At 30.6% G+C, this 20,750-nt stretch overlaps 1 protein-coding gene across 2 annotated transcripts in view; it reads right to left on the minus strand.

Moving 5' to 3' along the window:
* Nucleotides 1-356: 356 nt before the first annotated feature.
* LOC142321863 (E3 ubiquitin-protein ligase MARCHF5-like) overlaps nucleotides 357-20,750 on the minus strand; it is a 73,904-nt gene continuing 53,510 nt past the window's right edge. For both annotated transcript variants that reach the window (XM_075360324.1, XM_075360333.1), the window contains exons 6-8: nucleotides 17,291-17,481; nucleotides 15,174-15,339; nucleotides 357-4,777 (exon numbers count right to left, since the gene is read on the minus strand). In XM_075360324.1, the coding sequence (XP_075216439.1) occupies nucleotides 4,628-4,777; nucleotides 15,174-15,339; nucleotides 17,291-17,481 (507 nt within the window). In that variant the 3' untranslated portion in view covers nucleotides 357-4,627. The remainder of the gene's footprint in view (nucleotides 4,778-15,173; nucleotides 15,340-17,290; nucleotides 17,482-20,750) is intronic.

A 20,750-nucleotide genomic window follows, 5' to 3' on the forward strand; every position in this document is an offset into this window, starting at 1 on the left:
GGTGTATAATAAAATTTTGTTTCCAAATTTGACTTAATATTATAAACCAAAAATGTTTATTAAAAATGGTAGCATGCATGTCCCCTCCCCATTCAATGCATCACCCCTCTCCACTTCCCTAGTTGCTGTCATTTATATATTGGGTGTAAAAAGTACATCCAAATGAAAACCTGAAGAAATAACGGTTCAAATACCACAGTAAAAGTTTACTAAAATCTATGTGTAACTGTTATAATATATATATAACACACTTTCTTTTATACTGCTGCTAAAAAGAGTATCAAAAAAAGATCAAATAGTTTCATCACACAAAAAATTAGTTACATGGTTTATCAAAAAAATTGTTATAAGCTATAAAAAATATAATATTTTTTTTTTTAATAATAATAATAAAGTTAAATTAAAATGACAAAAGGATTTAAAAGAAGAATACTGCCAACAAATTTTAATGTTGGAAGTTTACTATAAACATAAAAATTCAAAAAATATTTTCAGTAACTTATCCTCTTGATTTTAAATAAAAAATAAAATTGTACCAAACCATTATAAATACACCGTAAAATTAAAACATATCACTGCTCTGTAATTTTAAATGTGGTTAACAAGAAAGAAAAAATATTTTTCAATTATTATAAAAATACTCTACACACTCTGTAACATTGATATATATATATATATATATATATATCTTTTATATATTTTTTATTAACTGTTTAATATAATAACTAAAAAATAAGATTAAAACTGAAAAAAAATTTAAATATACTTTAAAGAAACTGAGTACAACTGATAAAAAAAAGTTACAATAATAATAAATGAAAAAAGGAAGACAAAATTTACATTCAATTTATAGATTTTTTCTCATCATTTCATAACTTAACATTTGAAGTAGTATTTGAAAGCTCGATCATGAATGCTGGGATCTATTATTCCACAGCCACTGATTAAATTTTTCTAATCCATTATTTATAACACCATAAAGTTTTTTCATGACAACTATTTTTCAAAGGATATCTCATATTGATGAATATATCTAAAAAAAATCTCTTATTTTAAACAGTCTGATAGTATACTTTACACCCATTATGAAGGCAGAAAATTACAGACAACCTTGGAATTATTACACTTTCAAACTGAAAAAGAGACTTCTCTGTTGTACTTTGTAGACGTGAGAGAAGTGAGCTACAGCCCAAACAAAAATAGTTATTTCAAAATAAAAAAGAAGTTTAAGGACTTATTTACAATATATTTTTGAAATATATATTGAAAGTAATCTAATAAAAAATATAAATATTTGAAATAATATATATTTGCTACTTCATACAGTTAAATTAGTTAAATTTTTGTTGTTGAAATGGATTGATTAATTAAAAAATTTCTCCTTCCATAACTTATTTTATCAGCCTGATTTTGGTTTGCATCTAAGCAGTATTATACCTCTTTATATATTTAAATATGTTAAGCGTATTACATACATTATATAATTTAAAAATAATCTGCAAAATACACTTGACAAAAAAAGTTGAATAACAAAAGGATACTGTACATTTTTACAAAAATAATTAACAGATGTAGCAATATAAAATTATATAATAAAAAGTAATGAAGCTGGAGAGCAGCTGAGTACTTCTATTTTCCTTTAATTAAACAAATGTACATGACAAAAAAGTCCAGTGTTGATGAATTGAAAATGAATCCGAAACTATCACAAAACAGAACCTTACACAGATGACGTCTACATAGATAAAACTTCACTCTAAATGAAAGAGAAATTAACAAGGCATTGAGAATTGGAATCTTCATTTTCTCCAAACAAAACTTATCGTGAACTCACATTTATTCAAAATAGTGGCTTTTTGTAAAGGAAATGGCTAAGGGAAAAACGTATTTCATATCTGATATTCTGGATAGGATGATACTAAGTCAGTCAGGAATGACTGTAGTCTTCCACTTAAGGTACAAGCTAGCATAACAGGCCAGTGATATAATAAATGCTAACATAAAAATAGGCACTAACAATCAATATGTTGACTCCATGATATCACTGGTCGAACATTGTAACCAAATTGGTATAAGCACACGTGTGTATTAGATTTGTATTCTGTAAACATTCATAATGAAAGCATCATGCAAACTATAACATTTTCTCAATCATTCACACAAGACATTAGGGCAAAATGAACAATAACCATATTAAGCTAGATTAAATGTTAAGGAGTGAAAAAATGATATTCATCTAATTTTGTTTTGGTTCTATTTCGTCGTATCACAATAATATTCATTTATAGATATGTACTGTTACAATGCACAAGAAAATGTTTTAATAATGCTGGGGTTATAACAAAAAAGACCAAAACGTGATAACATATCTATCAAAAGAAAACTTAATATTTTAATTTAACAGCAATAAATATATCTAAATACAAAAAAAGTTTCAAAATACATCAACTTAAAATGTCAAAAAAGAAATAAAATTTTACATTTTAATGATGCAAATAGGTGGGTGATCTTTATATAAACTTATTTTCTAGTTTTTAACAATAAATAAAATTTTGTTTTAATATTTTATTTTTGCTATTTTTAGTTTTAGTCCATAAAAGAAAACAACGGCTGTAGTCACAATAGCAACACAACAAAATATTTATAGGGAAACTTACTTAAACATGTGACAGTGCAACATTGCAATTATATGCTGATAACTGTAATCATGCATAAACTTCCAGTGATATGTTAAAACTACTTAAATTAATGTTAACTACACAAATTATTTTTGATCATTTCATATTTTACACTATTTTTCATGAATCAATAGAAAATGAAACCAAACATTTTTCTACCACCTTTAATTAAATTAACAAATAATAAAGAGCTGAAACTGGCATTCAGAATGCAAAAAAAGAAGAAAGAAAAATGTATCCCGTATCTTAACAACTTTATCACAGCACATTCTCATAAATTTTATTTGGCAAAAAAAAAAAATCAAGTAAAACATTCATTATCAAGCTTTCAAATAATTCTAATTTTTTTTAGTTCAAAAAAACTACTACTTACTTTTTATAACAGACTTAAAATTATTTAATAATCAAATGCCTGCAAAAAAATTATAAAAAAGTGTCAATATATTTAAGTCAGGACTGTCGTGTAAATGCTTATGCATTCACAACTAACAATATATATTTATACACACATATATATATATAAAAGAATTTTTGAAAATTTAAATAATTCATCACAATATTGACTAATGTGCTAATTAAATTAAAAAAAACAAATTTACCACCAAACACTGTAACAAAAAAAAACTAACACCAATAGTCAACTTTCACAAGATCATCATCATCTGCACCATATACCAACTGATAATGCAGGACCCCACAAAGTCAACTATTGGTATTAGCTTTTTATGTTTTTTGTTACAGTGTTTAATGGTTAAGTTGTAGTTTTTTTTAAAAAATATGTGAATATATGTATATATATATATATATATACACACACACACACAGATGGCCCAAAAGTCAGAATAGGATTTGAAAACTCAACATTTTTGTTTAAAATATTTTTTTCTGTAAGCATTGTAACTGAGAGTCTGGTGTTTTACAATGAAGAAATACACGTAAGTGCAATGGATTAAAATAGTGGAATTTTACTTCTAAAATCGGAGAACCATCATTTTATCTTATTACCCTAAAGTAAAAAAAGACCACATTCACCTAATAATGAACATGTTAGCAGTGCAGAAGATTCAGAATTATCAATGCACCATTGATCTAAACAGCTTGATCATTTAACAGCATTTTGATCTAAACAGCTTCGGCAATAAACAAACTTGTCAGCTGTGGGGTACAAAAGACTTAGAACTTCACCACTCAACTGAATTCTATTAAATGTATAGTCTCGTGTGGAATAACACTGGAGAAAAAACTGGTCCACAATGTTTTTTTAAACTGACAAGTAAGCCATGACAATTAATGGCAAAAGATAATGAAAATTATTTTTGTTTCCCACAGTCAAGAAAAATCCTTTGATAAGGTAACAGCAAAATGAACCTACTTACCAAATGACCTGGTGTCACCATGCATTTACTTATATAAATTTGGCAAGGAATAATTTCACAATTCAGAAATTAATTTGTCATCTTGATACCTGGATTTTACAACTAATAATTTATTCTTATGGTGATAACTAAAGAATATATTAATATGGCTCGAATTCTTCTTTAACTTAAGAAAACATTCAAGAAGAAATTTTGGCGCTGCTGTCAGAAACATTATAGAAGTATTGGAAAATGCCTTAAACCAAACCTGCCTTTGCAAAAGAGCTAAGATATAGCCACGTATGATTTTCCATTCTTATCTAAAAAAGTCTAAGCTTTATACTTTATTTAAAATATAAATCAATAATAAAGATTAATAAATACAAAAAGTATTTAAAGACAAAATCCCATTCTTAAGTTTTGAGTCACCTGTTATTTATCAATTTCACTTTTTAATCTCATAAAAATAAAACAAATTAATAAAAACAATGTATTATTTTTGTTACATACGCTGCTGAATCTTTATAGTTACAATAAGAAATGTAATATATAATAGATTAACAAAATCACTGGCATAAATTAATAGAAATGAATTCACTGTATCTGTTGAGGCGGTTGTGGAACATTCGGTCCAACCTCAGGTGGTATAAAATCTAAAATCTTTCTTTTATTTTGTCGAACGTATTTAAGTTGTTTATAATATATTTTTATACAGCCTTTTAATGCAATGAATGCTATTCCTCCCTATAACATAAAAAAAGATATTAAAAAATATATATACTTATAAATAAATTCCTATTGAGAGATGTTAACTAGTAATACTAATAAAGTACATAAAATAGAACAAAGGGGATTAATTAATAAAAATAAATCTAATGAAAGGTTTTACAACAAAGCAAGCATTTATAAAATAAAATGTGGAAATCAAAATTTAAAAAATATAAGTACATACAGCTAAGACCAATGCATATTTCTGCAATTATGATTAAACATAAGCTTGTTAAGTAGTTACATATTTACTACAGAGTATTAGGCCTTACAAAAATATAAAAAAGAACTGTAAGTGCATGAGTTTTAATGGTTAAACAATAAAACTGGTAACTAAAACAGAAATTTATTTCAACTTTAGATAACAAATGTAATGATTTTTATTTAATGTGCAAGTTACACAGCTAGTAAAGTAAAGCACAACAAGATAGATGTAATTAGCTACAACTTTGTTAGAGATTTTTTCCTAGTTCTAGATATATTAATTTGAAATTTGAACTTTCATTTTCAGTTATTAGAATGCTAAGATATCAAATCAGTTTTTTGGGGGCTCACAATGAAGGTTCATTATTAGCACCCAGAAGTAAAAATTCTACAATAAACAAACTAATTCTATACCAATATACGGTAAGTCTAACATATATGTAAACAAAATAACAAAAAATAGAATTAAAAAGCAAAATACAAAAGAGTAAAATATAATATAAATTCTAAAAAAAAAATGTACAATAATTATTAAATAATCGAATACAGTTGTATTCCTATACTGTTGTATAAACATCAAATTGGTTATCATATTATTTCGTAAAAGTATAAAAATGTACATTATTGTAAGTCTAAATTGAAATTGACTTACTTATGGAATTTAGCCTATTGTATGATATGTAAGCAAGCACAATCATTCAACTCTAATAACTGGCAATTAAAATCAATATTTTTGACTAAAAAAACCTTATAAATTTTATATGTGAATAATTATTTCCTATAATTAGAATTACTATGTCATGTGATCTTACAAACCATTAGATAGGTGTCATTAACTACTTAAAAGTAATGAAAAAAAATAAATAAATTGCACGATTGTAAATTGGATTAATAGCCAGTTTCTGCTGTGGAAGAAAACCATACTACGATCATTTCAAAAAAGCACACTAATATTAACTTGCTCCACATTCTGTTTTGCCAACTTTAATGTGATTTTCTGATCACGACACTTTTTAATGTTTCTTTAGATAATTTCCTCAAGTGTAAAATGATTTTTTTTATTTTTTCATTACTTCACTTACAATCAATTTTTTCTTTTAATCATTTTTTTTTTGTAGAGATTACCGTAATATATAATAAATATGTTTAAATTGACCTCAAAAGAGGAAAATTTTCAAAATTAAAAAAAGGACAGAAAATTCAAAGAATATGATCCAAATCAAATGGAAAAGTGCTTGAAAAATATGATGAGTTTCAGGAAAAAAACCTGAAACATATCTAAAATGAAGGAACTTGTGTGTATCAACATATTCAAGAATACCTGAACACAGAATAAAAAACAGAAGGTAAGGAATTTAAGCTAGGGATTCTAAACAGTAAACACCAGGAAAGATTCAGTCAAGAACTGGGAGGCTAAAAATTTCTTCCTCAGATTTTGACTGTTCATTATTCTGAAATACTATAAATGGTTTTTATAAGCAAAAAAAACAGTTCACACTACAACATAATTGTTAGTGGCTACAGGGAAAAAAATCATTTTCTTTCGGGAATTCATTCATTAGATTTAGGTGAAGAAGATTTATTGATAAAACGAACTTATTAACTGATTGACAATACATCGTGGCCTGGCACAAATAGTGTTTGCATTCCAATTGAAAATACAAGTCAGAAGATCACTTTTATACATGGATGTATCATAGATGGACAATAATCTGATCCTTATTAAATCCTAGCAAAGTGAGGATATTTGTGAAGTGGTAATAAAAGTTCACGGCAATGAAAAAAAACTGTATTAACAAAAACGATGCACAGAATTCACTTTTAACATGGGAAAATTGTTAACTGTCTGGTGGTTACTATGGCCTGATGAAGTCTAAAAATCTTGAAATGGCTTACTGAAAAGTTAATTCCACTTCTTCCAGATAACAGTGTTGTCATTTTGGGTAATGACCAAACCAAAGCATGCAATTAAATAAGCTACCATTGAATTACAGCAAGAATTATGTAATTTAGGCTTTTAAATAACATCCTATTACAAAAAAATACCCAAAAATTTGAATTACAACAGCTTAATAGCTGAAATCCCAGAAAAAATACTGATTGACAATGAAGGTTTAACACTGAAAGGAAATAACATTTTGACTTTTGCCACATGCTGACTATATGCTTTTAAAACACTTGGACAGAAATGAAGACGTTATTGAAAGAAGGGTTAAGACAAGTAAACAAAGAAAACTGGAATAAATATTGCAGGTATATAAGCTCAAAGATTACTAGCATAAAGATTGGCTTACTGAAAATATAATTGAAGACTGACATCATGATGAGAAATAAACCAATCATGATTATGATGAAAGTGACATAAGTTACAATAATAAAGCGGCCAAAATAAAATAACTAAAAATTAATTCTAATCTCTTTCTTTTCCTTTTTTAAAATAGAAAATAAAATAGTAAACATACTGAGTGATTCAAAAAGGATTTCACACCTTTAAAGGCATACAAAAATTTATTGGGTGACAAACCTGATGTGCTTTTCTATGAAATCAGATCTCAACCAAATCTGACTTAATAAATTTTTTATGCTTTTAACCTTTTCCTATCACAATGCTCCGCGCTTCTTAGCGCTCCGCAAAAATATGTTGGTATCTGATTGCCTCTCTTCATAGTCTTATGCTACCTTCTTGTGAAAAAAATTTCAAAAAATTACAATATATTAACAAGATTTAACAGATTCTGACAAAAAAAAACCTTACGATTGAATATTTTTTATGCATGTAACAACAAAAAAATTGAAACCGTACAAAAATTACGATAATTTAATTGCAGAATTTTTTTTGCGCATTTCTACCGCGTTTTTTATTAGCGAAATTTTTTTTTTGTTTTGTGTTTATGAAACATAGTTTGCTGATTAAAAAAAAAATACTTTCAAACAAATCGGTTGAAAGTTGGGCAAAATATGATGAAAAACCCGTGTCATAAATTACAGATTAATTAGCATATCAGTTTCGAGAAATTTTTTTAGTTATTTATTTTTTCTTAGCATTACATATAATGTAAAATTTATTTTAAAAATTATAAGACTTTCTAAGAGCATTTATTACGTAAAAAAACTTTTTTTTACAACAGAGTATTGCTGTTACACGCCGCGGGTGGGGAGGCAATAGAGTTCATGAAACGCATAATAATTACCCCAGTAATTACAAGCTATTCGGTACAAACAACAGGTATTTTTTATGTTACTATGTATATAAAATCGTAATATATATTATATATATATATATAATATATAAAATAAGAAATTACGAGCGCGCACTAGTTTTTACACCAACATATAAATCGCAATATGGGAGATTCCCCAAAAAAACAAAAGAATGAAATAGATGACAAATAATAAATAACCTAAACAAATAAAATGAAGTAATAAATTTATAAATAAAAAGCTCTTACCCCTAGTTGGTGATATTTTGGCGTGTGTGATACACGAGAAAGCATCCGTCTTATACAGAGTGGTACCTCACAAGCCACACACCTCCAGAATGATCTTACGCGAATGCCGTTTGCCGAGCACACAACGCATTGTCTAAAACTGTTTGTTCCCTCACGTTTATGAAAATGTCTTGCTTCACAACTTTCAAGACGTAACAATTCACGATTTCTTACATAAGATCCTCGTGCAGAAAATCTCGTAGGAGATGATGAAACAAGCCCTTTCAAAACCTCATTTCGAAACCACCTGAAGGATTGGTTCATCTCCATCTTATTGACTGACTTGTAAGCCGTATAAGCATTGACAAGGAGCATATCAAAAATGTGGAAAAAAAGTTTTTTCGTCCATTTTGTCATGCGCCTATGTAAGTAATAGCTTGAAGACAGACGATCAGATAGATCAACAGCCCCCATGTAATTATTGTAATCTACAATCATTACAGGTCTCACGACATTTTCTGTACCGCGAATTGTTACACTGTATTTACCCTCTTCAGCAGGCCCACGAATAGAAGACAGAAGTGTTACCATTCGCTTGTCATTGAATAGAATACAAGATATTCCATCCAGTGTCGTACGACAGGCTAACCGGTGTCTGGTCAAACCTAATTGTTTACGTCTGTTTCGTGTGAATTCAGCTGGCATTCCAGCATGATTGGATCGAGCTGTTCCACAAGCTAGAATTCCCACATCTTTCAGTCGTCGATATAATTACAGGGATGAAAAAAAATTGTCCATATACAAATGATATCCACAATTTTCATAACCTGCAATTAGGTTGATAACTGTACGTTCAGTAATCGTTTCGTTTACATTTAGTTCCTCTCGTTGTCTCCCGAGATATGCATTCATATCGAATGTGCACCCAGAATTATCGCAAAGTCTGTAAACCTTTATCCCAGAGCGCTTTCGTTTACTAGGTATATACTGCCGAAACAAGACTCTACCCTTGTAGGCGCATAAAACCTCATCAACTACAATTTGTTATCGTGGATTACAGAGTTCACGAGATTTCTGACGTGCAATTTCAAATATTTCGCGTACTCTCCAGAGACAGTCATAGTTACCAGTTTGCATTTCTGATTCTATTGGTGGATCCTGGTTAGTGAAGTCCAAAATATGAAGAAAGACAGTTCTCGGTAATGTATTCCCAAACCAAGCGATATGGGAAACCTCGTCAGTTGACCAGTATTCTTGTAAAATGTGTCTTACAGTATGACCCATTTCCAGGATGATTGCAAAGAAACGTTTCATCTGGTCAAGACTAACGTCACCTTGAATTCTGTCCTTAGGTAATGGTCTATCAGGTCTACGGCTTTGAAAATACAAATTAGTTTGTGATGTTACTTTTTCAAGGATAGCCCCAAAAAACAACATAGATACGGCAAACGGCGTCTGCCCATGAATACGGGGATAAGGAATATATTCAGGCATATTCTGTAAATTCCTACGACGCTTCTTAGGCCGACCTCTCTTATGAGGAGCGGATTTAGCCAAAAGGTCGGGATTCTTTACAAATGCACCTGGTTCCGGACTCGTAAAAGGCAAACTGTTTAGTGTGTCATATTTACACCTATCAGTACAAACTAACCAGGGATTTCCAAGAACCGGCAGACGACCTTCCAACTCGTAACCTTCGTCATCTGTAACTGTTTCGTCATTTTGGGCCCGGTCAGTTGGATTTTCTTGTAACTCCGCCGTGTCAAGTTCCTCATCTTGGAGAGGAAAATCAATAGCTGGTTGCATTTCAACATCCAACTGCACTGGAGAACGATAATGGATTTCATGAAATATATTACCGTTTCCTTCAGCATGTGGATGTAGAACTGAACAGGCTACATTTATTTTCTGTTCCGTGTCAGTATCACTAATCGAATGACCTGGATCATCATCGTCGCTACTAAAATTCAGGAGATGCGGTTTCGAAAAATCGATACTCCTAATTTCAGTATTTTTGATGTCGTCCAAGCCCTCAAGGTCGTCACTGTCATTTTCTTCATAATCTGAAAGTCCTTCGTCAAGAGCAAACCTAATCTGTTCGTCATTCATTGTCTCGATAAAAAAAAAAATTACGGCAAATAAAAAAAAAATTAAAAATTAAAAAAAAACCCCAATATGTGAAAAAAAATCGCACTGAATAAAAAAAAACCGATGTAATTTTGAAAAAAATAATGAAATAATATATTACCAACGGAACGCCAGTTTGCGATAGTAAGTTACTTACTGCAGTTCACTCGTACTCACTCACACAATAAAGTAACATATGTTAGTATAAATGAAAGAGATTCAGAAAACTACGTTTTATAAAAATCCCCACCACATAAAAGTCTATTCAGATTGACAAAAAAATATTTTTACTGTAAAAATTTTTACTGTTATTCAATACGAATTGGTATGCGTTTCATTGATGCCGATATCTTTTGTCAGAAAAGATTTATTAGGCCTCAAATAAAAATGACACACATTTATGACCACAATTCCTTTTTTTTTGTGTGTGCCGTGTAACATAACTTATTATGTGTTTCAATACATCGTTATGTTGCTAATATAATAAGCTAGTTTTGTAAATAATAAATAAATCCGTAACCCTCATAGCAATTATAATACACTAGTCACACACACACACACACACACACACACACACACAAACACACAAGCACATTTCTGAGAAAAAAATGGTCATATTCTTTCTTGTCCAAATAAAACAATTTAATTCGTATAACCATAGTTCGAATTGTATAATAAAACTGATTCCTTTGTGAATATAAAAAAAAATAACCGACTTAGATCCCATATAAAATGATTTTGTAACAGCGTTTTAAAACTGTCACCGCACAGAGCCACTTTACTGGCTTCCTGATCTGAAAAGGTTAAAGTTGTCTTTTTGAATCACTCTATATATTATAAATAAAATGATAAAAATCAGTGTATTCAAAATTGCATACAAAGTTTGTAGGCAATTTTATATAATTAAACCAATCAATAAAAATAAATAAAATAAATGTTAAATTAAAGATTTTTTTCTCTTTTTTTTCAGTCAATTGATTGGTTTGATGCAGTTCTCCAAGATTTCCTATCTAGTGCCAGTCATTTTATTTCGGTATATCCCCTACATCCTACATACCTAACAATTTGTTTTACATATTCCAAACATTACCTGCCTGCACAATTTTTCCCTTCTACCTGTTGCTCCAATATTAAAGCGAGTATTCCAGGATGCCTTAATATGTGGCCTATAAGTCTGTTTCTTCTTTTAACTATATTATTCCAAATAATTCTTTCTTCATCAACTTGCTGCAACAACTCTTTATTTATCACTTTATCCACCCATCTGATTTTTTAAATTCTCCTACAACACATTTCAAAAGCTTCTAATCTTTTCTTCTTAGGTACTCCGATCGTCCAAGTTTCACTTCCATATAAAACTACACTCCAAACATATACTTTCAAAAATGTTTTCCTTAATTAAAAATTAATTTAATTTAATTAAATTTAAATTAATTTTTTTTAACTTAAAAACAATAAATTTTAAATTAATTTTTGTTGTACACATTATGTTTCTGACTGAAGGCTCGTTTCACATGAGCTGTTCGGCATTTTATATCAGTCCGACTTCGTCCATGTTTAGTTGTCAATGTTTAGTTTTTTTAATTTTTGGGAAGTAGAATAGCAATTCTACTTCCCAAACAACAAAATTCTTCTACCTCTGTAATTTTTTCTGTTCTTATTTTTATATTCAGTGGTCCAGCTTCATTATTTCTACTACATTTCATTACTTTCGTTTTGTTCTTGTTTATTTTCATGCAGTAGTTCTTGCGTAGGACTTCATCCATGCCATTCATTGTTCTTCAATTATTACTGTTGCTGTTTGGTTCCTGCACATGTTAGTAATTGCTCTTCTATCTCGGTACTTGAACCCTAATTTTTTTAAAATGCTGAACATTTTATTTCAGTCAACATTATCGAATGCCTTTTCTAGGTCTATAAATGTCAAGTATGTTGGTTTGTTTTTCTTTAATCTTCCTTCTACTATTAATCTGAGTGCTAAAATTGCTTCCCTTGTCCCTATATTTTTCCTGAAACCAAATTGGTCTTCTCCTAACACTTCTTCCACTCTCCTCTCAATTCTTCTGTACAGAATTCTAGTTAATATTTTTTATGCACGACTAGTTAAGCTAATTGTTCTGTATTCTTCACATTTATTTGCTCCTGCTTTCTTTGATATTATGACTATAACACTCTTTCTGAAGTCTGATGGAACTTCCCCTTTATCATAAATATTACACACCAGTTTGTATAATCCATCAATCACTTCCTCACCTGCACTGCGCAGTAATTCTGCAGGTATTCCATCTATTCCAGGAGCCATTCTGCGATTCAAATTTTTTAATGTTCTCTTAAATTCAGTTTTCAGTATTATTTCTCCCCTTTCATCCTCTTTGACTTCTTCTTCTTCCTCTATAGCACCATTTTCTAATTTATTTCCTTTGTATTGCTTCAATATATTCAACCCACCTATCGATCTTTCTTTTTTAATTATAAATCGGTGCACCATCTTTGTTTAACACATTATTAGATTTTAATTTATGTCACAAAATTTTCCTTAGCTTTCCTGTATGCTCCGTCTATGTTACCAATGATCATTTCTCTTTACACTTCTGAACTCATTTCTTTAATCCACTCTTCTTTCGCTAGTTTGCAGTTCCTGTTTATAGTATTTTTTAATTGTCGACAGTTCCTTTTACTTTCTTCATCACTAGCATTCTTATATTTTCTACGTTCATCTATCAGCTGCAACATATCCTCTGATATCCGTTTTCTACCAGTTCTCTTTGTTCCACCTAAGTTTGCTTCTGTTGATTTCAAAATTTCCTTTTTAACATTCTCCCATTCTTCTTCTACATTTTCTACCTTATAAGTTTTACTCAGAACTCTTGCGATGTCATCCTCAAAAATCTTCTTTACCTCCTCTTCCTCAAGCTTCTCTAAATTCCACCGATTCATCTGGTCCCTTTTCTTCAGGTTTTTAAACCCCAATCTACATTTTATTATCAATAAATTATGGTCCCAATGTCTGCTCTAGGGTAAGCTTTGCAGTCGATGAGTTGATTTCTAAATCTTTGCTTAACCATGATTTAATCTATCTGATACCTTGCAGTATCACCTGGCTTTTTCTATGTGTATATTCTTCTATTATGATTTTTGAACTGGGTGTTGGCAATTACTAAATTATACGTTGTGCAAAACTCTGTAAGTTGGTCCTCTATTTCATTCCTTTTGCCCAGCCCATATTTTCCCACAATTTTTCCTACCTTGCCTTTTCCAATTCTTGCATTCCAATCTCAACTATTATTGAGTTTTCATCCCCTTTTATGTGATCAATTGCTTTGTCAATTTCTTCATATACACACTCTACTTCATCATCATCATCATGGATACTTGCAGAAGTTAATAATCGTTGTCGGCTTAGGTTTTTATCCATATTATAATGATACTGTCACAATGCATTTTGAAATACTCTACTCTCTTCCTTATCTTCTTCTTCATTACAAAACCTACTCCTGCCTGCCCTAAAATAACCTGACTAAAAGTCATTTTCCTATTCCCACCAAACTTCGCTAATTCCTATTACATCTACATTTAATCTATCCATTTCCCTCTTTAAATTTTCTAACCTACCAACCTATTTTAGACTTCTAACATTCCATGCTCCAACTCATAGAATGTTATTTTTTAATTTTCTGGTGACTCCTTCCTTAGTAGTCCCCACTCGGAGATCCAAACGGGGGACTAGTTACTTCCAGAATATTTTACCAAGGAAAATGCCTCCATCTTTGTTACATTAAAATGGAGTTACATTTTCTTGGAAAAAAGCATCTGTAGTTTTCCATTGCTTTCAGCTGCACAGTACTTAGAAGATTGAATGATGCTGATATGGCCGTTTAAGTCCTCCTGATCCACACCGTTAACAACTACTGAAAGAGCTGCTGCCCTCTTGCAGAAATCATTCCTTAACCTGGCTCTCAACAGATATGTCTCCAATGTGGTTGCACCTTCGGTTCAGCTATTTTATACCACTGAGCACTCAAGCCCCCTCACCATCGGCAAGGTCACATGATTCAACGACAGAGAATAGAAGTTTAAAAAAAAAATTGATAAAATTCATCTAATCTAACAGTTGTTTGTAATATGTACATAAAAAAATAAAGTTATCGATAAAGAAAAATAGACAACATAAATTATGATGTATATAAATAAATTAAATGTATAATGTATGGTATTTAAATAAATAAATAAATTTAACAAAAAGGGCATCAGACAACCAGAAACGGTTTAGAGGTGTGCGTCCATGCATTTGTTATTTGTGTGAGAGGTTTTACAAGTCTATAAAAATGTCATTCAAATGATATATTTAGAAATATGCAATATTTATTATTTGTCACTCTTGCATAATTCAAACATTAACTAACCAAATTTTTTTATACTCTGTAACACTCCACCCCACAAAGGTAGCATTGTACGAACATCATAATTTTTATTCTAACTACCTAAAATGCTATCTTCTGTCAATTATGTAAATAAACAAACCAACTTACTTATCATTGTAGCTAATGATTTTATATCCTCAACACATAATATACATAAAAAACAATACTTATAATAGAACTTCAAAAAATTACCAAAAGTGTTCGCTGAAGATTAGATGGTATATTATCAAATAAAACCTTGCCACAAACTGTAGCCACAGAAGGAAATAAAAGTGCACTGCAAAGAACTCTTGTCGCAGAAACTGTATCCGATACTGCTGGCAAATCTGAATTATTTCTAGGTATCTCACTTTCACATCTAAAAATTAAAAAACTTAAAAATCATTATAAATTAACAAAACCAGTTAAAACTTATATTCAAATACATATAAAATAACTTTTTCCCGAAAAACAAAGATGAAAGTGTAAAAGCAATAGCATTATCATATTTTTTCCTAGAATATTTTGGATGTTAGCTCTTAATTTAAATTTACAATGCAATGCCGCATCACACACCACACACACTCCACAAGGATGTGGTGTATTTTTAGTTGGCAGTAACAGTGAACACAAATGGGTGCACTGGTCTGATTCATTAGGTGTCCAACTATAAAATTAGTATGCCCCAATCATAAACAGCAAAAAATAGCCTCTTCTCAATGGTTATTCCAGATTGAAGAGCTCCATGGAAGCACAATATCCTTGAGGTATCACAGTTCATTATCTGCTGTATTAGTCCAATCACATAGCCACCTCCTCATAGAGTGTGTTTAACAGAATTAATAAAATTGAGTGGTAAAGGACTGTTTGCTACTTTAGCAGCAGAATCCGCACTTTCATTACCTTGGATTCCCACATGAATAATGATCCAGCAGAAACTCACTTGTATGTTGCAACAGTTCAACTCAGCAATTGCATTACGAATTTCAGGGTGACGATAGGATGTTTACAATACAAATCGTCTAAAGCTTGGAATGGACTACACGAATCACTATAAATGATGATGTGCTGACATTATGGGTTAATGATGTTCAAAGCCTTATTGATGGTGTACAGTTCAGCATTGTAGACACTTGTTTTGTCTCTACCAGGTTGATATAACAATGGCTTCCGACAAAGAACAACATATTATAAATACACAATAGGTATTTTAGTGTCAAATTAGGAAGGTTTGAAGGCATACTGAGACAAATATTTTCAGGTGTAGGAAAGGCGTCACATGAACTTTTTAATACATGCGGCAACTCAAATATAAAGATAGTGTTTAATTTGCCGACTGAATCACCAACTTTTAATGGTATTATTTCCATCTGTATCTTATATCTCCGTATATCATGAAGTGAGGGATACAGAATGAAAACAATCTGCCAGGTTAGTTGCAACTGCAGAAGAAATTGTCAGAAGTTCTCCTTCATGAGTCTCAGGATAGACCGTTTCTGAAATCTGCAAACTGCATGAAGCTTTTTTCCACAGTAGATGTGGGAGTAGTATGTGATATGGAGTCTCATTACATATGAGATAGGTAATTCCTCCATGGCTTTCTCCTAGCATCTATGTATATATATGACAACATAATGCTCCAGCTTTACGGTTCAATTTTAAGTGTTCATTTGTAGGTCTGCAGTTAAATTTACACAGTGCCTGCTGTCATTTCTAAATCACCATGTTTTAGGTATGACTTTTCTCATATTTTGAAGATGAGATATATGCACAAATATAATAGAAATAATTAACTTTGTCTTGATATTATACATACACCTTATATTAACATCAATGATATCCAAAACACCTTGGTTTAGAAAGTTAATTTTATAGGCGTTTTTATATTTTAGTTCCCTAGTTATTTTATAATTTAATACTTTAAAAACCCCCTGACTATAGAATTTAAGATGAAACAATTAACTGAAATCACTCAATTGTTGAATAACTAATTTTCAAAATATGAGAAATTTTTAATACAAAAATGATTATATTTGAGCAATTCCTGAAATTGGAAAAAGTGTACTCATTAATGTTTCAACCTCTACCTTACTCAAACTGCAGAATGTTTCAGTCAAATTTACTTGCAAAAGAATTATTCTGAAACAATGCAATTCTCAAATGTAATATTCCTCCACTACTTATAATGAATATGATATGTGGAGGAAAAAATACTCGGATATAATTCATTCATAATTCACATTAAAATACAACTTTAATCTCATTTAGGAAAACAGTAAAGTAGATCTTTTTATATTTATTTAACGAGAGAAAAAATTACAGTTACATACGCAAATGAAGGCAAGATGTACTTGAGAAGAGGCAACTTTGGTGAATATTTCCGTAAAAATGTTAATACAGTGTCCTCCCATCTAACCATCTTACCCAGAATAAGCACTATAGGAATTGCTGGTAATCCAATCAGCAATACTAATGGATCTGCATGTTCCATTGCAGTCAGTCCATCCTTGTGTCCTAAGACCTACAAAAAATAAAAAAAATATACCTATTAAGAATTCATAATATTAATAGTAAAAAATCATGAATAAAAAATACAAATACTAGAACTAGCTAAATATTAGATTTTGTGAAACATATTTATACTCCGTAAGAGTAAGAGTACCTGATCTAACACTTTCTTGTCATTCCCTAAAATACAACGAATGTTACTGGATAGTTTAAATTTGCGACATAAGGCCACATAACATATGCAATCTACAAGGATGAGGCACACAGTTAAGCAGCAGTTGCATCTTACGTACAGTGGTGCGTTTTCCACTGATATCAGGCACTCATGAGTAGTTATCCTATTCACAATCAGCAGAGGACCACTTCCTCTCACTGAATTTTCCTGTGGTAGGAATTCCATGGCAACATTATCTTTGATATGTCAAAGTTTGTTGTCTACTGTAGCAAATCCGGTCATCTTGCCACTTCACATGAAGTGTGAGTTTTACACAGTTAATAAAATTGGATTTAATTGTGGTGAAAGAGGGTTGACAACACTCATCTTTAGAAGCAGAATCTGGACATTCATCACCCAGAATCCTCAGGTGGCTAGAGATCCAGCAGAAACTCAGCGTTCAACTCTGCAATTGTGTTGTAGATTTTGATGACGATAGAATTTCTGGAATAAAAATTTTCTAAGGATTGGAGAGCATTACAAGATTCACTACAAAAAATAATAATAATAATAATGATGGTACTTAAGGTTAATGATGTTCAGAGCCTTATTTATAGCGTATAGTTCAGCAGTAAACACACTCATAATACCAGATAGACCAAATATATAAGTTCTGTCATTAAAAACAAATGCGCATCCAACAGTATAATTTTGTTCTGATCCATCTATGCATACTACTGTGTCTGGGTATATCTGGAGAGAATATAGTAAAACATCTGATGATTGTGTTGATTCTGTATTGTACATCATAAGGCCAAACATAAAATTTATAAGGTTGATTCCCCATGGAGAATATGAACACAGATGTTACGTTCCACTTGTGCCATCAGGTGCTGCTAACTAGCGAGGGCTAGGGCTCTCCAGCAACCTATCGTGTCGTACGATGTCCTACGTCATAATACCACAAGGAGTGGTCATTATGATGTAACGACCTGTATTCATTCGGCACCAGAATCTGACCCACAGCAGTTGTGTTGTACATTCAGTCCAGATGGACGCACATACTAATGTTCGGATGAATGCTTATTTTAGTTGTATACTTATATGTTCACCTTTGCACCTATCACCTTTGCATCTACAGTTCATACTAGCTCTGAAACCTACCACAAATGTTTTATGGTCCTCCACATCGCAAGGGATCTAACATACTTTTTATGGTCTTCTGTCGCCAGATCAAGTGGAATCGAGGTGTTGCCAATTGAGGCCGGATGATTCAAGAGCCGGATTTCACCGCTATATCATCTACCCATGGTCAAGTAGTCAGATCGAAGAACAAGATTCAATGCAAGTTTCGTAAGATCAAATCAAGCCACTGGATTAAGCGATATTTATAATTTATTTATAAGCAGTGTATTTAAAACAAAAAGTGTATATTACAAGTGCAGTAATGTTACAATTAACATTAGTGAAATATTCAGATTAAATATTTCAATGGTTTGCAATACAGTTAAGTTTGTGGCTATAAAGGTAGCAGGTATACTAAGGAAACTTCCATACCGGTTTGGGTAAGAATGGCTTTGTTAAAGCTGTACTGAGCACGGACGCTCACGCTCAAGTTCAAATTTCACATTGTTCATTGACCTGGACAGGCAGATGTCAGCTGATATAATCGTATTAAATATATATACGTACAAGTTATTTTGTTCATTCAACTTTAGACATAGACAGTAATTTAGCAGTATTGTTTTGTATACAACTTTATCCTTTCCAACATTACTTTATGATAATTTAATTTCATATAGATTCAATATTATCTCTGTTAATATTATTGCAGCAAAATGGAATTTAAATATTTAATTACAAAAAGAGGCATTATAAAAAATAGCTTAACAAGATTAAAAACATTAATTTACAATTTCAACCCCGAATCAGACGATTACAATCTGTTTACTATTAAATTCAACAAATTATTAGAATACAAAAAGCATTTTTTGAAGCTCAATCTGAAATAGAATTACACAAAGATGTAACAGATAAAGACGTACAGGATAGGCACACATATGAAAATATTCTTGACAAACTTAAATTGAAACATAAAAAATTAGAAAATCGTTTCAAAATTTCAGAGGTAACAGAGTTAAATAAACTGATTAATAAACCTAATCCAATTACGTTAAAACCTATACAAATTTATCCCTTTCACGATGATGTGAGAGCTTGGCATAAATTCTTTGATCTTTTTAATAGTTTAGTTCACAACCGCAAATAATTTTCTGAGGTTGACAATTTTTACAACCTTAGAAATTTCTTAAGGGGTAATGCATTGATGTAATAAAAAAATTATCAGTAACATCAGAAAATTATGAAACTGCAATAAAATTATGTAAAGATCATTATGATAACAAAAGGCTAATTGCAGCTAAACATGCTTTAGAAATTATTAATCTAAAACCATTATTAAACAGGGAAAATTCTGAAAATTTATCTAAATTCATTGACCAAATTAATTCAAGCATTAATGCATTGAAGAATCTAAATATTGATTATTTAGAATTTATTATAATACAGTTAATTAGTCAAAATTTAAATTTAAATACTATAAGAGACTGGGGAAAAAACATTGGAAAATAATGAATTTCCAAAATTAGAACAACTCATTTCTTTCGTAAAATGTAAGTATAAACTACTTGAATCCACTAACATGATTCAATGTAATGAACACCTACATTACAGACGTCTAATGTAGGATTTAACAGCAAAAAATATGACTATTCGAAACCTAGTTCTAGTAAAAATGTATTTTGTGTAAATAATACTAATAATTTTATGTGCGCATTATGTAAAACTAGCAACCATAAATTGTATCAATGTGATAAATGTTTAAATAAACAGCACATTGTGAAAGTAATCGTAACAGTAAAAAATGCTCACGAAAACGTCAAACGCTAATTCATTTAGATGCTGCAAGAGTCACCAATTTAATCTTCTAAGCCGAATCAAGCTCCTTTAGCTAATAGTTCATATTGTACTTTAAAATCAGAACCTAACAAGTCTGTTTTACTCACAACAGCTGTAGTTAATGTAAAAGATAAAAAGGTAATTTCATCCAAACCAGGGTCTTACTTGAT

This window comes from Lycorma delicatula, chromosome 1 (genome assembly GCF_047948215.1).
Source record: "Lycorma delicatula isolate Av1 chromosome 1, ASM4794821v1, whole genome shotgun sequence".
In the NCBI taxonomy this organism is placed as follows: domain Eukaryota; kingdom Metazoa; phylum Arthropoda; class Insecta; order Hemiptera; family Fulgoridae; genus Lycorma; species Lycorma delicatula.